This window comes from Vombatus ursinus, unplaced genomic scaffold (genome assembly GCF_900497805.2).
Source record: "Vombatus ursinus unplaced genomic scaffold, bare-nosed wombat genome assembly UNPS02014801.1, whole genome shotgun sequence".
In the NCBI taxonomy this organism is placed as follows: domain Eukaryota; kingdom Metazoa; phylum Chordata; class Mammalia; order Diprotodontia; family Vombatidae; genus Vombatus; species Vombatus ursinus.
This window is the reverse complement of record NW_020954579.1, coordinates 23577697-23599561: the sequence shown is the minus strand read 5'-3', so window position 1 is coordinate 23599561 and position 21865 is coordinate 23577697. Positions and strand designations below refer to the sequence as shown.

Genomic DNA, 21865 nt, shown 5'->3' with positions numbered 1-21865 from the left:
TAAAATATTATAAGCTGCCAAAAGAAAATATTCAAATCCCATGGAGCCACAGTCAAGATCACATAAGATTTAACAATTACCATGTTAAAGGAGTAGAAGACTTGGAATATGATATTCTGAAAAATAAAGGAGCTAGGATTAAACCCAAGAATAACCTACCCAGCAAAACTAAGTCTAATCCTTCAGGCTATAAATAAAGCATGCAAGGAAGAGCTTTTACGGTGAAGGGAAAATGTGAGGAGGGGACATAGTAAGTAATGCTTAAACCTCAACTGGTTCAAAGAAGGAGGAACAAGTTGTACTTGATTATGATGGAATACTATTGTGCTATAAGAAATGACAAGAAGCATGGTTTAAGAAAACCTGTATGAATTCATGTGGAGTGAAGTGAGCAAAACCAGGATATCATCGTACATAATCATAGCAATATCATAAGGATGAACAGTAGTGAAAGACTTAGGTATTCTGAGCAATAAAATGACCCAAGAATAATTCCAAAGGACCCATGATGAAAAATGCTATCCACCTCTAGGGAGAACTGATAAACTCTGAATGCAAATTGAAGAATAATTTTTTTTACTTTATTTTCTTACCTTTTTTGTAACATGGCTAATACATAAATATGTTTTGCATTATCTCACATGAATAATTGATATATTGCTTGTCTTTTCAGTGGGTGGGAGAGGAGATGGAAGAAGGAGAGAATTAGATAATTAGGAACTCAAAAAATTTTTAAATGTTAAAAATAAATAAATATTTAAAAAACAAAGGTAGTTTTCAAATTTGAGATCTAGGGATTCTGGATTAATTTATTTCTTTTGTTCTCCTGAGGCCTGAAAAGCCAAGCCCTTGCTTCCTGGCTCTCTTCCTTGAGATCTACACTGCATTGAAACCTACCACAAAGGAAAAATAATTGATGGCAGGCTAAAGTCTACATTCCCATCAAAGAGGGAAAAAAAAAGTTGTGCTCACCTTTCCTGCCGAGCTGCCTGTGGGAAAAGTTTCAGAATCTCTGCATGGAGGGGCTCAACTTGCTCAGGTTCCTTCACTTTTATTTCCAGTAAGTAATCTTTGCCAAACTTGCTTTTCAGATGTTGGATAGAACCAATGCATCTGCAGGAAGAGGAGAGAAGGAAAAACAGAGGGAAAGAAGAGGGAGGGAAAAGAGAAAGAGAAGTTAAAAAAATATATTCAATTACAACTTAATCCATTGCTATTATTTCCTGGTATATGAGTGGAGGAGACTAGCCTTCACTTTTAAGTCAAGAATAAATCCAGCTGTTCACAAGATAAATAGATTTGTACATTCTTCCTCCCCTGAAGAAATTTTCCTTTCTACTGTGTTGTCATAGGTCATATGGATATATTGTTCTACCAGTACATTCACTCACTTTAGCTGTCCTGACACCATGATGGCCACCCGGTCACACACAGCCTCAGCCTCTGCCATGTAATGTGTAGTCAGGATAGCACCACTCTCCTTGTTTTTGAATGTTGCTCGAATCACCTTCCTGAAATAGAGTTAAGAAAGTGAACCAAGAGGACATTGCACACAGGAACAACAATGTTGTTCAAAGAACAACAGTGAACAGCTAAGTTATTTTTAGTATTATAAATACTCAAATCAACTAAAAAGGAAGATGCTATCCACCTCCAGAGAAAGAACTGATAAATAGAAGTATGTTCAGTATAGTTTCACGTACACACATTATATGTATCTATCTATATCTATATAGATATTATATATACATATGCATACATACATATTATATGTATATATATAATATATAATGTCTGTGTGTATGTATACACACATATATATACATATGGGGTGCGTGTGTGTGTGAAAGCAATAAAATTTCATTTTTAAAAAAAGTGATTGTGACTATGAGAAGTATAGTGACATTTTGAGAGAACTTGTCAAAATAAATTTGAACAGACACAGTAAAGAATTAAGATTACATTAAGGGTAGGATTTTGGAGGAAGATAGTAGAGATAGGAAAGGAGCCACATCCTGTTAGATGACTCTAAATGTATGGAGTGGAGGAGTTAGGTTAAAAACACTGAGAGAAGACACAATGACAGAATGCTCTGTAGAAGAGACGTATTAGGAGAAAAGAGAACAGCATTAAATTAGTAAAAATGTTTCTAAAACATAGAAAGTAGAAAAAATTTAATTAGCATAATGTAGAAATTCAACAAAATCTTCAGAAAGTTTATTGGACTTTTAGATGAAGTATTTTTTCTGAATGAAAATTAGATAGGAAATGAAAGGAACAGTACTAATTTCCCTAGGTCTGACCACATGAATTGTATTAGGAAATAGCCCTTCTGAGGACTAATTGTCATAGGTTCCAAAAGAAACATATATTTGTACAAGGCTTCTACTGCTTACCACATTTGCTGCTGTCCTTCTGGGTCCATTCCTGTTGATGGTTCATCCAGAAGCACAACAGCTGGATTACCCAGGATACTCAGTGCAAAGCACAACTGAAATGAAGACAAACAATATTTGCTACCATACTCACAATGCAGCACTTAAAATATTGTTAAACCCAACACATACCTTTCGAGTTATGCCCGCTGATAATTCCTTGACTGAAACTTTCATGTGCTCTTGTAGCTTGAGAACATTTGCTAATCTGAAGGAGAAACACACAGAATGTTTTATCAGTCACACTGATCAATGAGGAATATCAAGAGAGTGTAATAAAAAAAATAGAGTAATTATGATATAGAAGAGCTGGTCGTGATCATTCTGAAACTACAAGTATTAATTACCATAAGCTCATTTGACCTAGGGAAAAAAGTTCTGTTGCTTCTTGGAAACTCCATGGGAAAAAAAAAACCTGCATTTATAATTTGCTCATTATTGTTTTCAATCTTTTCTTTCCAGTTTCCCTTGATCAATGTTTCATACTTCCAGATTTATATCGTATTAGGTTATCTAAAATATCTCTGAACTGAGATATAGGAAATTAGGTGCTAGTCCATGTCTCATGACTGATGAGAAGTTGAGAACAGTATTTAAAATTTTCATGGCCATACTCTTCCCTGTCCCCTCTTACAGAGAACTGGAGTTTCCCCACACTGTACCGTGAAATCATAATCATGGCATCTTCTTTCTTCATTCCTTTCACTGCAGCATACGCCTCCAGATGATCTCTTACTGTAAGATTTGGCCACAGTGAGTTTTCCTGAGGACAGTACCCAAGGAACTTGATTGTGTTAACACCTTGCTGACTCATGGATGATCTGTTCCCTTTCAGTACCACCTATACAAAACAATCAATGTTCAGCCCTTGCATGCAGCTTGTATTCTATATGCTTTTTCTCATAAACTTTTTATATGAAGGGAGAAAATCTTGCAATAATTTAGCTCTGAAGAAAATACAAAAGAGGGCAACTAGGTGGCGCAGTAGATAGAGCTCTGGCCTTGAACCAGAATGGTGGTATTGTCAGTGGAGATAAGATATATGAAGGTAGAATCAATAGAAGTTGGCAATGTATCAGATACGGGAAAGTGATGAGAGAGTGAAGCACTGAGGATGATACCTAGGTAATGATGCTGGGTAAATGGGAAGATGGTGGTGTCCTCCAAAGTAATAGAAAAGTTTAGAATGGAAGAAAGATGATTAGTTCCGTTTTAGACATGTTGAGTTTTAAATGTCTGCAAGACATCCAGTTTGAGATACCAAATAAGTAGTTGGAAATGGAGGACAAGAGGCCGGGAAAGAGGTTAGGGCTAGGAAAGTTGATCTGGAATCATTAACATAGAAGTAATAATTAAATCTATGAGACATCATGATATCACAAAGCAAAGTAGTATAGAGGGTGAGAGAAATTATTATTTTCTATTACATTAATAACCCATTATCAATTAAGATGGAGTCTTTTTATTTTCTCATTCAAGGACCAGCCCCTGTAGGTCAGTCAGCCAGTCTTTGAAGGACATGGTTGATAGATGAGTCTGCCCTAATCCTTTATTTAGAGTGTAAACAGAATCTAATCTAGGTGTACTCTTGCTCTTAGGGAATAAAGCCCCAGTCCTTCCATCCCTTGGAATTTAGGGTGACCCAACTCATGAAAGAGAAAACCAGTTAGAATGTTCTGGGTGGAAACAGATTCCTCTGTCTAGATTGTTGGAGGCAGCTGAGTCTCATGATCCAGCCATGTTCTCAGCAGAAGGAGCTGAAGACTTTTAGCCCACCTCCTCATTTAAATGTCCACCAATGCAGGTTGATTTCTCCTGTCAAGGGCATTCCTTTTCAAAAAATATTTAAGACATTCAGTCTCTCTATTTGGGGTCTTTGGTTACTAAGAGAAACCAATGACCATCACTTTATTGATTTTTAGCTAGCCTAATTAAAAATTAATTATTAATTACCTAGAAACTGTGTTTCTCAGGGGTTTTTTATTCATCACAAGGGAGAAGAGGACCTGGAAGAGAGCTTAGAATACCCATGATTACAGGGCATGACTTCAATGAAGATCTAGCAAAAGAGACTGAAAAGTAATTCGATATATGGGGAAGCACTAGGAGAGTTATGCCAACAAAACCTAGACAGAAGAGAACATTTTGATGAAGAAAGCAATCATCTGTGTCAAAGGCTGTGGAGAGATCAAGAAAGTGATCAAAAACAGACCATTACATTTGGTGATTGAGATAACTGATAATTTTGAAGACAGCATTTTCACGTGAACGATGACTTTAGAAACCAAAATCCAGAGTTAAGAACAGAGTGAGAGGATATGAAGTAAAAGCACTAATTATAGACAATTTTCTCAAAAAAAGTTTAACTAAGAAAAGAAGAGAGATATATGGGATGATAGAGGGAATCAAAGTATCAAGTGAGGATTTTTTTGAGCATGGGGGAGAATGGACATTTTTACAGATAGGTAGAAGCAAGAGTAGACGAGACTGCAGACCAGTGAGAGAGCAGGGATGATAGAAGAGGAAATCTACTGAAGACAGATAGAATAAGATCTCTTGTGCATGTAAAGGGGTTAGCTTTGGCAAGCAGAAGGACCCCATCTTCATGTGAAATAGGAGTGAAGGCATATAGGGGAGGGAAGCATCTCAGTGAAGTAATTTAAGGAGTAGGGGGAAAGAGGGAGCTCTTGGTGAATGGCCTCATTTTTTTTCAGTGAAATAAGAGACAAAGTTATAAGCTGAGAGGGTAAGGAGAGAGGCAACCAAGGGAGGTTTGATAAAGGACAAAAAGGTTTAGAAATGATTCTATGGAGAGTGCAATAGTGAATCAATTAGGGAAGTGTAGGATTGCCTCACTGTAGTAAGGGCCTAGTTGAGATTAGATAGCATAAATTTATAGCAGATCCAGTCAGCAAAGTTTCATGATTTTCTCCAATTTCATTCAGCAGCACATAAGTAGGAGCAAAGGCACGAAATGGTGTGAGTCATCCAAGTCTGAGGCTTTGCAGGGAAAGATCAGTGTTAAGGGGGTTAAGTAACTTGAGAGAGAAAGACAACACAAAGTTGAGCTAGTTCCCCAAGGGATCAGGATGGGGAAGGGAGGACAGTATAGCCACTAGGGATGTGGCCTGGGAAAGAACTGAGGGCCAGAGAGACTGGAGGTTGTAGTGAGAATGAAGAACATGATTTAGGGTCACAAGGCAGAGAGAGATGAAGGACAACAAATAATGATCAATAAAGGAATTTCTGAGTTCGTGAACATAGAAGTGGAACACTTGAGAGTGATGGCAAGTTCAAGAGTATGACCATCTCTTAGTGTAACTGAGGTGAGGTAAAGAAGTGGAGTATGGGAAATAAGTAAGTTGAAGGACTGGGAGGCTAGGCTAAACGTGGGAATATCTGTCTGTCTATCTATCTATCTATCTATCTATGTGTGTGCATGTCTGTATATGTGTGGTGGCTAGGTGGCACAATGAATACAGAGCCAGGCCTAGAGTCAGGAAGACCTGAGTTTAAATCTGGCCTCAGACATTTACTAGCTGTGTCACCCTTGGCAAGTCATTTAACTCTGCCTCATTTTCCTCATCTGAAAAATGAGCTGGAGAAGGAAATGACAAACCACTCCAGGATCTTTGCCAAGAAAACCCCAAGGTGGTTCACAAAGAGTTGGCCGTGACTGAAAACTACTAAACAACAACAAGAATGTATATCTCTATATATCCATATACATGGAGAGAGAGAGGCAGACAGAGGGAGAAAGACAGAGACAGACAGACAGAGAGAGAAATCCCTCTGGAGTTCAGTAGATAACAACAATTGAAATCCTGATTGGGTGGTAAATATGGAGGAGAGGTGACCAAGTGATGGTGGTAGAGATAGAACTTGGACATGGCCATGGGAAGGAAAGAGTACTCCAATTCACTCATCTCTCAAATACAAATTTGTCAAGAAAAATAAACAAATAAAATAAGAAACTAACTTCTGTTTCTCAAAGAGGACAAAAAGCAAAAGTGAATAAATTAAAATGCTTTTTACTTCCATGCGGTTTGTGATTTATTTTCCCATAGAGAAGAAAGCAAAAAATAAAATGAAACCAAACTAAACACTTTCCTTACTGTTCAATCTTACTTAGACTAGCACTGCTTTTCTATCTCTGAGGCTTTTGTTAGACTCTCCCTCATGAATGAAAGCATTATTTTCCATTATTCTTGAAAACCATTTTTCTGGTCTCGTTTAAAATAAATTTCATGGTACCTCTCTGTTTTAACAGCAATGATTTTCTAACTACTAATACAGCACCCAAATTACTGCTCTTCTTGTTTATGTTCAAGAATATCTCTGTTGATTATGTATTTACTCTCTCCTATATTAAATATAAGTTCTGGAAGAATTTATCATTTAATCATTCTTTTTATTGGTAGGTAGTAAGATAGATCACAAGAAGAATTGAGGTTGACTCTAGATCCACCATTTGCTAGCCATGTGACCTAGGACAAGGGGTAAAGTCTCTCTCTACTTCACTTCCCTCTTCTTCCCTATGCACAAAATGTACAGTAACAATACTAATCCCATTTAACTCACAGGGTTGTGAGTATCAAAAGTAAATAGTGTGTAGGAAATCTCATAAAACTGAAAGACACTATGCAAATGTTATTATTGTTCTCAGGACTTTACACAATGCTATACTTCCTGTCAATGCTCAATAAGTAATTCTGTTAATATTTACCTCAGGAAACAATGAAAACAATATTCACTGAAAGGGAAATCCCAATTGTACGTAGATACAAATGGATATGTCTTTATCTTAACAGAGTCCTGTGATGATGCTTCTTAACATCTTTCCACCTACTAAAGGAGATGTAGAACCTGCCCTCTATTAAATGCTGTGGGTATTATGGGAGTCATCTGTCAATTGACTTATCCACCTATTTACTATCCAAACTACTCTAAAACAGTAGTAAGAGAACCTATTTATATAAAAGATTATCATTAATATTTTAAATCTTCTCTTTTGGTCATTATCAAAGTATTTTCCTTCTGTTTCTTTCACTTACCTCTCCCGCTGTTGGTCTTGTCTCCCCAGTTATCATCCTAATAGATGTACTTTTGCCAGCTCCATTGTGTCCTAGCAGTCCCAGAACCTCACCTGGAAGAAATTGGGCTCCCAATCTTCATAATTTGTATCTCCACTAATTAGATAGTTTTTAAATTTGATAGCATTCTGAATTCATTAGTCAGTTTCTTTGTGAATAGACATCAAGTTCATAAAATCCATCATGTTATTTTGATCTATATAGATATCCACATAGATCCACATGTTATTATCCACATAGATATGATGATTTCCTAACCCAAGGAATAGTGTGTTTTTTTCAACAGGCACTGTACAAATATTACCTTATTTGATCCTTACAATAACCCTGTAAAGTAGGCTCCATTAAACTTCCCATTTTACTGTTAAGGAAACTGAGGCACACAGAGGTTAAATGACTTGCTGAATGTTACATAATTAATAAGTTTATAAGAACAGATATGAACAAGGTCTTCCGGACTCTGGGCCCAGCACTACCCACAGCATAGCCTAGATACCCCTATATTAACTATATGACCTTGGAAAAGACTATTAATCACTCAGTATTTTAGAAAATTCTCATTTGGGACAGTGCTGACCTGCATAGGTAGAAGGAATTTCCTCATCTGGGAGTTTGCTAGGCCAAGGAAATAAGAGGCTCAGTTATTATCCTGATTTAAGACTTAGGAAGTTCCTTATGTTAAACTGAAATATGACTCCCTTTAATTTCTACCATGATTCCTTTTTCTTCCTCTTGGGACCTATCAGAATAGATCAAACTCTCTTTTCTACGTGAACTCTTTTAATGTTTAAGATAGCTAACAAGCTTCTGTACTCTGCCCTCCAACATTCACTCATACTACCACCACCACCATTTTTCTCTTCAGACATTCTAAACCTCAAATATCAGAAGTATTTTGTAAAAAGGACCAATATATCTAACCTTTTTTAACACAGAAAGAAACATTCCTTGTCGCCAGTTTCTTCTTGCTCTTTGAAAAGCAGATTTTTTTCTTGACTTCATATTCCTTACGCAGACAGCTGGCAATAATGACTGGTTTCTGAAAAAGATAGTGCCTCATTAAATTTCAGAAGGGTATTGTACTATCTCGGATAGCCCCCTTTTTATTACAAACTACGGTACAAATCATATTTTGCATTGAGGGAACATGTAATTAAGTTGTTAAAAAAAAATGTAGGAGCAACTAGGTGGCACAGTGGATAGAACACTGGCCCTGGAGTCAAGAGGACCTGAGTTCAAATCCAGCCTCAGACACATAACACTCACTATCTGTGTGACTCTGGGCAAGTCACTTAACCCCAACTGCCTCGCCAAAAAAAAAAAAAAAAAATTTGTAATTAAGTTGCAAGGTCCTAATGCACGTTTAGAAGTTACATTGTTCTTTATTGATTTTTTCTTTTGTTTGTTATTATTAACTTAACAATCATAGATAAATATGAACAACATACAAAGAAAAAAAGAATTGTATATGAAACCATAAACTTTTGCTACTTATGGTTTGGCAAGTGATTGGATATGTGTGATGAGTGAGAATGAGAAATCAAGAATGAAGCTCAGATTCTAGTTCAGAGTGACTTTGGAAGGATGGTACCTGTGAAAGAAATAGAGAAGTTCCAAAGAGTGATGAATTTGAGGGGGAAAGGTAATTAGTTCTGTTTTGATATGTTGAGTTAGATATTGCTATGGGACATCTAGTTCATAATGACTGGTGCTCAAGAGAGAGCCTAGAGTTGATTACATAGAACTTGGAGTCATTTGCATAGAAATTATAATTGTGGGGCAGCTAGATGGTGCAGTAGATAGAGCACCAGGCCTGGAGTCAGGAGGACGTTAGTTCAAATCCAACCTCAGACCAGACACTTGATCCTAGCTGTGTGACCCTGGGCAAGTCATTTAACCCAAATTACCTCACCCCCCCCAAAAAAGAAAGAAAGATAAAGAAATGATAATTGAACCATGGGGGATGATGAGGTTACCAACTGAGAAAGTGTATAGAAAAATATAGAAGAGGGCTCAGGACAAAACCTTGGTGCTATTAGGGTATATGACATGGATGATGAACCAGTAAATGAAACTAAAAAGGAGCAGTTGGACAGGTAATAGGAGAATCAGCAAAGACCAGTGTTGTGAAAATCCAGAAAGGAGAGAATATCCAGGAGGAGAGGTGATCAAGACTTTGAAATGCTGCAGAGATGTCAAGAACCCAACCTCGTTTCTCGAACCCCCAGAAGCCCTTCTTTTTTAACAAATGTACTGATGTTGATAACTTCTCCCATGGAGACTAAAGATACTGTTTTTAGGCAGCCATAGAACCTCAAGAGGTTCTTGAGGTTAAACAGTTAAATTCTCATTTTGGAAAGACAGTTCCTGTCATGGCTAAAGAAAGACTGAGTGAATTACAGAGAGAAAGAGAATTAAGAGAACCCCCTTCCTAAGGTCTCAGTTTATTATCTTGCAAAGAAACTTTTACTGTGCTAACATGAGAGAACTGAGTAGCAGGACTGTCATTCTAAAACTAAAAAGTTGGCATTTAGTTATAATGATGGTAAGAGGTGACAGCCTGTGATCTTCTTCACAGCTGAAAAAAATACAAATAATCATATCTGTTTTATTGATTATTACAAGATTAGTAAATAATTTAACTAATTACCTTGATATTTATTTAAGCCTAGATGATTAGAGGGGTTGACAGAAAAAGAGATGAACCAATGATTATGCAAATAGGTTTCTCCAGTATATCAAATCAGCAATTTTTTAATGGGATGGAGACACAAAACTAATTATTTAATGAGAAAGATGTTGCTATTACAGTATTGAATGTGGAAGCATCAGATCATACCCCTTTATTACCTTAGAACCCTGGGTAAGAATGAATAAGGAAAATGGGCCAGTAGCAGGTAAAGGGATGACTTACCCCACCTAGGATTCTTGTGGAGGTAGGCAACCACTTTAAACTTCTACTATGTGAATAAGCATAGTGAAACAAAAAAATCAACATATTGTTCATGTCTAAAAAGGCGTGTCATTTTTATTTGTGTGTACTTATGGATCAATGAGCATATCTTTCCTCCCTTATGAAGGAATAGCAGTTATGTTTTGTGTAAAGCTGCCCATCTTTACACAACCATAATGTGCAGCTTTTAAGAATCATTCAATTCAGTTTGACTAAAGCATTGTAATATCTAAGTATAAGAAAAAGTTAGCCAGATTTAATTCGTACTCAGCATTCCTTATAACAAATGGTTTTCAAATCCTTCAATTCACAAGGTGTTATTTGGATCCTGCAAGTATGACTGTACTTGCCAATTTTTTTTTTCTCAAAAAGAAAAAAAAAACATTCTTTGTTCTTCACTCCCTTCATTTTAGTGGCTCTGAAGACCTACTCAAAATCAAGGAGAGTTCTTTTATATGTGTAAGAATAAGAAGAATTAGTAAACTTTTAAATTAAAGCTAGCAGAAGATCAACTCTACTTAACAACATGTTCAATTATCCATCTAAATGTTTCAAGAGAACATGAAATAAGTTTTAAACAACCTATTCTCAGAAAATAAAATAAAATTAGCCATTAAGAAACTACAAAAGTGGACCCTCGTCTGGATAGATTTACAAGTGAATTCTATCTATTCTATCAAATTTTAACAAAGCAATTAATGCCTATGTTAAACAAATTCTCAAAAATTGAAAAATAAAATATTTATACTAAATTCCATTTATAGGATAAAGTCCTAATACCTATAACAAAAAATATGCATAGACCAAGATAAGGAATAAATATCAATTCAAAAATTTTAAGAAAATTCTAGCAAAAAGACTTCATTGATATACGTCCCAGCAAAAAGAAAAATATTCACTCTAAGCAAATTGAATTATTACTAGGAATGTAAGGATGAATGAAAATTAAGAAAAGCAATTAGTATAACTAATTATATCAAAAACAAAAAAGCCCAAAGTACACGATCATATCAATATATGCATTCATTTAAACTAAAACCTGTACAAAAAAAAGCATAAGAGGGTTACATTCAATATGATAAAAAAGCATTTATTTAAAACCAAAAGCTATTTTAATTTATAATGAGGAAATACTAGGAGCTTTCACAATAAATGTAAAAGAAACACAAGGATGCCTTCTATTTCCTCTACTTGACATAATTCTAGAAATGCTAGTAAAAGCAACATGACAAATGAAAGAAATTAAAGGCATAAACACAGGCAAAGACAAAAAAATTCTCTGTTTTTGCTAACAACATGATGATTTACTTAGAAAATCCCAGTGAATTAGGAAAAAAAAATAACTGACATAATGAATAACTTCAGTGAAGAAGGAGAATACATATTTCCCTCAAATAAATAAATTCAGAGGAAAATAATTTAAAAGGAAATCTCATTCTAAGTAACTATGAAATGCATAAAATATCTGAGGATCAACCTGTTGAGGCATATTTAAAAAAAACCAGATACAATATAAAACTAAAGAATTAAAGAATGGCTTAAGTAATTGAAAGGATATTTACTCTTCATGGTTGGGGTATGCAAGGATAATAAAAATGACAATTTGACTTAAAGACATATTTCATTTTAACCAAACTACCAAGGTGGGGGTACTTTTAGACCTACAAAAATGGTAACAAAATTCATTTAGAAAAACAAAGAATCTATATTCTCAAGGGAAATTATGAATAAAAAATAGGAGAATAGTATTTCTAGAACTCATGTTGCATTTATTCATCAAAACTATTTGGAACTAGTTAAAAAGAATCAGAGACAATCTAATTCAATAACCACATGTTAGATAAACTCTGAAACACCTGATGATGGATTCTAATTTGACATGAACTGCTGAAGAAACTAGAAAGCTATTTGGCAGAAATTAGGTTTAGAACTACATCTTATTCCAAATACCACAATAAGTTCAGAATGCAACATGAATGGCAAAAGTCACAATATAAAAATTAGAAAAATTTGATATCAATAGCTAGGGCTAGAGGAAGAATTCATCAGAGAAAGGATAGAATAACTCATAAAAGATAAAATAGTAATTTCAATGACATGAAATTACAATCTTTTGAACAAGCAAACTCAGCACAGCTAAAATAAGAAAAAAAGCTGTTGATTGAGGGGAAAATTCGTATTGTGAAATATATCTTATAAGGATCTAGTTTCCAAGATATATAGTGAACTAATTCAAATCTTCAAGACAAAGTAATCTCCTAGTAGTCAAAAGATATTGACAGTTTTCAAAAGAATTATAAGCTATTAACAGTCATATGAAAAATTGCTTTAAATCACTAATAATGAAAGAAACAGAAATTTAAACATTTCTGAGGTTTCATCTCGGACCCATAAAATTGGCAAAGATGACAAAAATTGGAAATAAACAATTATGGAAGTGATGCAGGAATACAAGTACTCTGTTGGTGGAGCAGTGATTTTTTCTCACCATTTCAGAAAGTAATTTAGAATTATACTAAGAAAGTGAATAAAATTTCCATACCCTTTGAGCCATAGATCACATTGCTAGACATATACTACAAGAATGATAAATACAAAAAGAAAAAGTCTACAGGAGTGGGGAACCTATGGCCTCGAGGTCATATACGGCCCTCTAGGTCCTCAAGTAAAGCCCTTTGATGGAATCCAAACTTGAAGTTTGTCCACACTTGAGAACCTAGAGGGCTATATGTAGCCTTGAGGCCACAGGTTCTCCACATCTGATCCAATATATACAAAAATATTCAAACTAGCACTTCTCATGGTAACAAAGAGCTGAAAACAAAGTATGTACTCCATTGTTTGAGGAGTGGTTAAATATATTGTGGTATATGAATGTGATAGAATATTACTGCACTATAAGAAATAATAAATATGAAGCATTCAGAGAAATATGTCTTTGGTTTATATAAACTGATGCAATGAAGTAAACAGAACTGTGAAAATTGTGCATAATGACCACAGAAATGTAAATGGAAAGGAAAAAAAAAACTTGCAACTGAATGCTACATAAATTTTACAACCAAGGTTGGTTGGGTTGGCCCCACAAAAGAGATGAGAAAATATATCTCCACCCTTTATTTACAAAGGCAGGGGATTATGGATGTGGAACACAGCATACATATTCATATTTGGTTAACAAGATAGTTCTTGAGTTTCTCTTTTCTGTTTTTATTCTTTGTTACAGGGCACAGTTTTTTAAGCAAAAAGGATATGGGCAGAGATGGGAACATACGTGGAAATAAAGATCGTGAAAAACAAAAGATATGAATAAGATTTTCCAAATGAAAAATCTAGGTAAACTTGAATAAATTAATATATAAAGAAAAAATAAACAATTTAAGGAATATCTACTCATTTTATTTTACCTCATCAAGGTTTAAAGCAGCCAATGCACTTGCAGTTCTTGCTCTTTCTGCTTGAACATCTTCATCTTCACCTTCTGGTTCTTCTTGGTTTGGAAATGCTTCACTACTTCTTGGAGAAATTCTACAGAGAACACCATAAAGATCAATCAATCAACCAACCAAAAAAGCATTTATTAAGTATTTACTATGAACCAAGCACTATGGTAGGTAATGGTCATGCAAAGACAAAAACATCAGTCCCTGCCCTCAAGAAGCTTATATTCTGTAGAAGACAACATGTACAAATATAAATATATAGTATTTATGTAAGAGTTGGACATGACTGAAAATGGCTGAACAACAATGAACATCTATCTATTAAATATAATGTCACTTTTGGGGGGGTGGTGAAGGCATGAGAAGCAGGGGGAGGAGATCAGAAAAAGCTTCATGTAGAAGGTGACCTTCAGGTGCACTTTGAAGGAAACTAAGGATATGAAGAAGCTGAGATGAGGAGGGGGAACATTCCAAGATTTGGGAATGATCAGTGGAAAGTCATGGAGGCAGGAGATACAGTGTCATGTACAGCCATTTGACTGAATCACAAAGGGTGTGAATGGGCAGTAACATATAATCAGATGGAAAAGTCAATGAGCCAACAAAGCAACAACCAAGATTGTGAAGGACTTTAAATGATAAAAATAGAAATATGAATTTAATCCTAGAGCACCCAGTGTTGTTGGTTTTTGTTTTTTGGGTTTTTTTTGTTTTGTTTTTTAAGGAGAGTAATATAGTCAGTTCTCCGCTTTACAAAAAAAAATTATTTTGGCAACAAAGAGATCAAATCCATCAATACTTAAAGAAATTAATTTATGTTATTCACTGGAAGGTCAAATACTAAAGCTAAAGCTAAAATACTTTGGCCACATAATTAGAAGATGAGAAAAGACCCTAATGTTGGGAAAGATTAAAGGGAAAAGGAAAATGGGACACAGAGGATAAGGTGGAGAGATAGTATCATGGAAATAACGAATACAAATTTGGACAGACTTCATGTGATAGTGGAGAATAGAAGGACCTGGCATGCTATGAACCATGGAGTCACAAAGAGTTGGACATGACTGAATGACTGAATAACAATTTTGGCAGCTGTGTGGTGAATGATTTTCAAATGAAAAACTAGTATCAAGAAAAGTGTAGTCCCAATAAAGTGCTCCTTTAATTGAACTGAAAAAAAAAAACAAAAAACAAAAAACAAAAAGCCTCTCATCACTCCATCATTGCCCCATACCAAACCAATTTCCATTCTCAACTAGCCCATTTCTGCTGGTGATACCACTATGTTCTTCTAGTTTCCTAAAATATTTTCAATCGTTAACTTTCCTTTTCCTTCATCCTCTACACTATTGGTCTCAAAAGTTGGAACCACGATATGAGCTCATGAGATACATGGTCAAACAACTGGGATGTGGGAAAATGGTAGCACTTTTCCTTTCCCTTCCCTTGCCAGCAAATCATGGGACTAGTCTCCAATGCAATCATACCAATACAACATTTCATCTAATAAAATCCAACTCTACCCCCACTCTACCCTTTTTGCCACTGTACAACCTTCCAAACTTCTCCCTCTAGTTCCTGAGGTCAGTTGTAACTTAACCCAGATTCAGGCACCCATGGAAACAGTTGCTCAGGTACCATTGGGAAAATCTACTTCCTCCCTAGTACATCCATCTCTTGCTCCCCAGGTCTATGTTGTGGCTACAGCAGGCACTCTTCAGAGTGCAAACTCTCTCTGCTAAGGCAGTAATCAGTCAATAAGAATTCCATTCTTTCTTCTTTGTTTTTGGTGGGACAGAATGAGTTGCAGATCTCATTGCATTATCATTTCCTCCAAACCCAACCCTCTTATGAACTTTTCTATTTCTGTCAAGAGCACCCCTATCTTTCTAGTAATCCAGATATGCAACTCCAGTGACATCTATAACTCTACTTTTAGACACAACATAGTTAATCAGTTGCAAAAGCTTGTAATTTCTTTCTTCACATAGTCACCACCCTAACCCAGGCCTTCATTTTATTGTTGATCAGTCATTTCAGTTGTGTCCAACTCTTCATGAGCTCATTTGGAGTTTTCTTGGCAAAGATACTGGAGTGTTGCGCCATTTTCTTCTCCAGCTCATTTTGCAGATGAAGAATTGATGCAATCAGGTTTAAGTAACTTGCCCAAGTGGAAACAATAAGTGTCTGAAGTCAGATTTGAACTCAGGAAAATAAGCCTTCCTGACTCCAAGCCCAATGTTCTACCCATTGCTCCACATAGCTGCCCCAGGCCTTCCTTGCCTGTCACCTAGACTTATAGCAATTGCCTTCTAATAGGTTGCCTAGCCTTAGGAACCCTCTCTGGTCCCATTCTAATTCATCTTCCATATACTTGCCAAAGTGATTTTCTTAAAGATCTGTTCTGCCCATATTATGCTACCACCCCAATACATATACATCCTCAATAAAATCCAATAGCTCTCTATTTCCTATACAATCAAATACAAAATCCCCTATTTGACATTTAAAGTCCTTTGTAAGATGACCCTAACCAACCTTACAAGCCTTATTATACGTTATTCCCCTTGCTGCACTTTACTGGCCAGCTAAATTGGCCTTCTGGATTTCCTCATGCATATAAAATATCCAGACATGAGTAAGAAAATAAGTATGACCAGATAAAGAATAAAAAATAGATATATACAGCAAATTATTTAATTAGTTGAAATGAGATAATCTACTTCTGTTTTTTTTATTTTGTATGATGAATATCTACACCCAGAGAAATATTATGTTTACTGATTATTATGACCTATCTTTTCATTGTTATAATGTGTATATTTCAATTTAAATTATCTTTAAAAAGAAATTCACCTGCTTGGCTAGCTAGAAAGATCAAATTAACTGAATAATTACTAACTATTATTTATAAGTCTTCCATACCCTCTAGCACAAAGAAGAATTTTTTTTTTTGCTTTTTGGTGAGGCAATAGGGGTAAGTGACTCGCCCAGGGTCACACAGGTAGTAAGTGTCAAGTGTCTGAGGTCGCATTTGAACTCAGGTCCTTCTGACTCCACGGCCAGAGCTCTACTCCCTGCATCACCTAGCTGCCCCACAAACAAGGATTTTTTTAAAATTGATGAAGCTTATTCAATCACATTGCTTTGTAGAACAAAATATTTTATATCATTAATTTTTAAAAATAAAAAATAATGCTTAATGTACCTTTACCTCATACTTTTCTATTTTATATATTTTATAATGTACACAATATATTGGTACCTATATATAATTTATAGATAAATATGATGGAGGATGCTCAAAACTTTTACCAATAGGAGAAGGATATCAAAAAAGTTGCAGAGACCACTGTTCTGTACCAGTGGCACCTCATCTTTGACACTGGAAATTGTCACAGATTCCTACATTGTAGAAGTTGTGCTTTTTGTGTTCATGAATTAAGGAAATGTTTTACTGGCTGGGTTTGGGGCAGGGGATGGGGGGTGGTATCCCGGGATGTCCAGACACATAGCTTATATTTTAATAATCTACAGAATCTACATTTTAAATACAATAATAAATATGTTAACATTATTTACTTATTCTACAGAAAGACGAGCCATTCCATGAGATTGTTCTCTAAACATATATAACTCAGTGTGTTTCTCATAAGTTGGGAACCTCTGTTTTCTGTAGCCAAGATGCCATCATGTGTGTGTTTGTGTGTATGTATATATGCTTTACATATGTACCTATATTTGGCTTTGTATATAGCTTTATAGAGAGAGAGAGTGCACTTTATGCAACTTTATATATGTGTATCTCTCTATACATAATTATATATACTCTCTCTATAGTTATACATGCTGTGTGTGTATTTATGTGTATGTATTTTTATATGTATAGCTTAAAGCTTCACTAAGAGTTTTCTGGAAAGAAAAAAGAAAGACTAGTTAATTCAATTTTCCTATAATCTATGTCTCATCAATGTTCACCTTCATGCCTTTGCAGTGACCACCTTCCTAAAAAAAAAAGTCTTTTTCTCTTCCTGCTCAATTTCTTGAGTCGAATTCTACCACTTCTATGGAACTTTTTTTCTGTTTTCACTGATTCGAACACTGACCAGTCATAGTGCCACATACTTTAGGGTTTAATTATTCTGCTTTTATCAGTGAATTTTATTCCATTAGATTTAAGTTCCTCAAGAGCAAGGACCATTCCTTATATTTCTTTTATATCCAACATAGTACCTTGCACAGGGCTTCCCAATAATGTTGTTCTCCAGTCATTTTAGTTATGTCTGACTCTTTGTAACCCCATTTGGGGTTTTCTTGTCAAAGATATTGGGATGGTTTGCCATTTCCTTCTCCAACTCATTTTACAGATGAGGAAACTGAGGCAAAAGGTGTTAAATGATGTGCCTGGGGTCACATAGCTAATAAGTATCTGAAGTTGGATTTGAACTCACAAAGATGAGTCTTCCTGATTCCAGGACCAGCACTCTATCCACTTTGCCCCCTAGTTGTTCCCAATAGGCATCCAATAGATAGTTTTAATTGGATTATTTGTGCTTAATGTGATAGTCAAATATTTAATATTTAAATTAATGTAAATGTTTTTGTCTACCTGAAGACAGGGTCCTTTCTCATTGATTTCTTTCCATATTTCATTTCCAGAAACCGCAGAACAAAAAGGAGAATGATAAAATGAAGATAAGGCTAGCAAGAAACAAAGAAAACCACCATTAGTTACAATATGATAAAAGAGCAAAAGGATTTACAAAGTCACATATTTTTGAGGTATTAAGTAAATATGGATACCCCTTCCACCAATGCAGAAAGCAACTCATTTTAGATGTTCTTAGAGAAATGCATTATACAGAGAACAACCTAATAACAAACTTAGTTACACTTAGCTACACTAAACCTCATACAACACCAATCCCATATTTAAAGTCTTTCCTAGAGCTCTCATTCCACTTAGCATAGCATCACAGAGTTAAGGTCATTTCCATGCTAAAATGGGTTATTACATTAGAATTTTAGTGAGACTAAATAATTGGGGTGGAAGGCAATGGGAATGCTTTGTCTTTTATAAAGTATATATGAATAACAAAAATCTTACAAATTTAGGACACAATATATATCCACATGGATTTTAAAACATTTGCAAAAAGCTTACAAGCTTTACATAGTTCAAATAAAACCAAGTTTTTTTTGGTAAATATTATTCGCCTCCTCCCATAAATACAAACCCCAAAAGAAAGTTCTCCTTACTATTAAAAGTACTAAGAGGCTGCTTTTACTGACTCCATTTATTTCATCTTCATGGTGATCAGAATTTTTCGAATAGCTATAAGAGAGCTGTCAAAAAAAAAAAAGGCCAAATGGAAGTTCATTTGTTAGTCAATTATATTTAAATTAACAAGAAAGATACATAGCAAAATTCCTTCCCTTATTCTGCTTGAGTTTTCTCTGTGTTCTAGAAAAAAAGCATTCTTCAAAAGTGGAGGCAAGAGTCTTCTCTATGGTACACTCCTTTGTTCTCTCAATGAGTCTGTTTGTTAGTTTCAATTTCTCCCTCTCTACTTACTTTATCTCTTCCCCTTTTCCTTTTCCCCTTTCCTTCCTTCCTTCCTTCCCATTAAATCAGGCATTATACATTTACTTTTGAAATAATGAGGAAAGTGAGGCTATCCCTGGCTAAAATTGTGGAATAGGTGAGGTTTGTCCTTGGTGCTCCTACTCTCCCCTTTCTGTGCCTTTTTCTACCTTTATAATGCCACTTCCTATCAAGATTCTGAGTGCCATATCTCCGCTGTGAGATACGTCAGAAAATAATTTGATAAATTCATTCATGCTCCCATTGAACACTTGAGCATCCCCATTTTGTCATTATCAAATTTCCCTTCATGTTAAACCTCTTCCTCGACAAGCCTATCTTCTTGCACTCATTGAAAACTGGCTTCCTTGAACCACCACCTCACTGTATTTACATTCTCTCTTTTCCATCTTAGATATGCTGGGTCAGAAGGAAGAATAGCCATACAAATTGCTCCTTACTCTCAGTTAAAGAACTTCCCCCTGCTTCCATCAATTAACAACTTTTCCTCCTTGAGATTTCAACTCTATCACCCTAAGAATGTAGTGACACTTATCTATGAGCCACTTTCACTTCCCTTTTTTTTTCCTCAAAGAATTAAGTACCAGGTTAACAGTTTTCCTATCTACTTCAAGCCAAGGCCATATAGTTGGATTTTCAACATATAAACTGGTATCCTTCATAAACAGTCTGCCATCTCAGTTCACCAAATTTCTCAATTTCCGCAACATGTATCTCTACTCAGTTTCAATCGCACACTGCAATAGTCATACCTTTGATCTAACCATCAAGCACCTCTAGGATCTACAGCACTGAAATTCCTTCATTTGACCATTGCCTCCCACCTTTCCACCTCTCTCTTTGCCTGATTTCTTCTAACCCTGTCATTTATCCTTGCCATGAATTCAAGTCATTCTTACTGTTCTCCTGGTCCATTACTATTGCTCTGGCCTCACATTAGATCCTTTGCAATCTTGACCCTAAAGTTAACCAGTTCAATAATGCACTGTCATCTACTGATGGTTTCTACCTGTGTGTTTCCTCCTTCCCAGTCCCCTTCAATGGATAATCATTCATGTTATATACCCTTCCTGTTGGTGTATTCCATGGCTTTGTCCTGTGTCCTGTTCTCTTTACTTTCTAACAATCTTTCTTGGTGACCTCACCAATTCCCATGGATTCAGTAATGACCTCTAGCAAATTATTTTTCATACCAATCAATGTTTCTAGTTATCATCTACCTCCTGATTATCATCCAAATTAACCAGCTGCTTGTGGGATATTATCTGGATGTCTTGCTGACATCTCAAACTTGAGACATTCTGAGAAAAGGCTTGTTATCTTACCCACCCTTCACCCCAAACCCACTCCTCCAAATTTCTCTATTTCTGATGAGGGTATCATCATACTTCCAGTCACCCAGGTTTGAAACTCTGCTCCTACAGCCAATAACTATTTCTTGCCCATTTTACCTCCATAAAATCTTCTAAATTCATCCTCTTCTCTTTTTTCTCATAGTCACAATTTAGGCCCTCAGCATCCTTTACTTGGACTACAACAGTCTCTTAATTGAACTACCAGCTAATAGTAACTCTCTAATCTAGTAATAACTTTCTAAGCTAGGAAATAACCTTAAAGGAGTTCTCAAAGAATTATACATCCATAGTTAGAAGAGACCTGAGACAGTGTCTGGTCCAATGCCTTCACTTTCAACAAAGTAGGAAACTGAGTCCCAGAGAGTTTAAGTAACTTGCCTATAGTCATAGAGGTAGTATGTAGTAGATACAGGATTCAAACCCTGGTCCCATAACTCCAAGTCCAGTATGTTTTCTACTTCATCATGCTAAACATGTCATTACCCCACTCAAAAATCTTCAGTGGATCCCTAATATCTCTAAGACAAAATATAAGCTCCTCAACTTGGAATAATAATAATATTAACTAACAGTTATGAAGTACCTATTATCTGCCAGACATTGTGCTAAGTGCTTTATAATTACTATCTTGTTCTGTCCTCACAACACCCTAGGAGGTAGGTGATATTATTATACTTATTTTACAGTTGAGGAAACTGTGGCAAACAGAGGTTAAGTGACTTCCCTAGGGTCTCACAGCTAGTAAGTCTCTGAGGTCACATTTGAGGTCACATCTTCCTGCATTTAAAACACTTCACAATCTAGCCCAAGCCTATTTATTTGAATTTATTTTAAATATTCCCTTCATATACTTTACAATTTAGTCAAATTAACCAACAAGTTTCTTGATGTCAGCATTTCATCTTCCATTCTCTAGTTTCTTTACTGCCCCTCCATATCTGGAATACACTTCCTCCTTACCCCTATAAAATGCAAGCTCCT

At 35.6% G+C, this 21865-nt stretch overlaps 1 protein-coding gene across 1 annotated transcript in view; it reads right to left on the bottom strand.

Moving 5' to 3' along the window:
- LOC114051036 (ATP-binding cassette sub-family A member 10-like) overlaps positions 1-21865 on the bottom strand; it is a gene marked incomplete at its 5' end in the record, with an annotated part of 106515 nt that overhangs the window by 6431 nt on the left and 78219 nt on the right. The window contains 10 exons of the mRNA XM_027873157.1: positions 973-1113; positions 1392-1511; positions 2397-2491; positions 2568-2643; positions 3098-3276; positions 7490-7581; positions 8450-8567; positions 13889-14009; positions 18534-18625; positions 19184-19270. Of these exons, the coding sequence (XP_027728958.1) occupies positions 973-1113; positions 1392-1511; positions 2397-2491; positions 2568-2643; positions 3098-3276; positions 7490-7581; positions 8450-8567; positions 13889-14009; positions 18534-18625; positions 19184-19270 (1121 nt within the window). The remainder of the gene's footprint in view (positions 1-972; positions 1114-1391; positions 1512-2396; positions 2492-2567; positions 2644-3097; positions 3277-7489; positions 7582-8449; positions 8568-13888; positions 14010-18533; positions 18626-19183; positions 19271-21865) is intronic.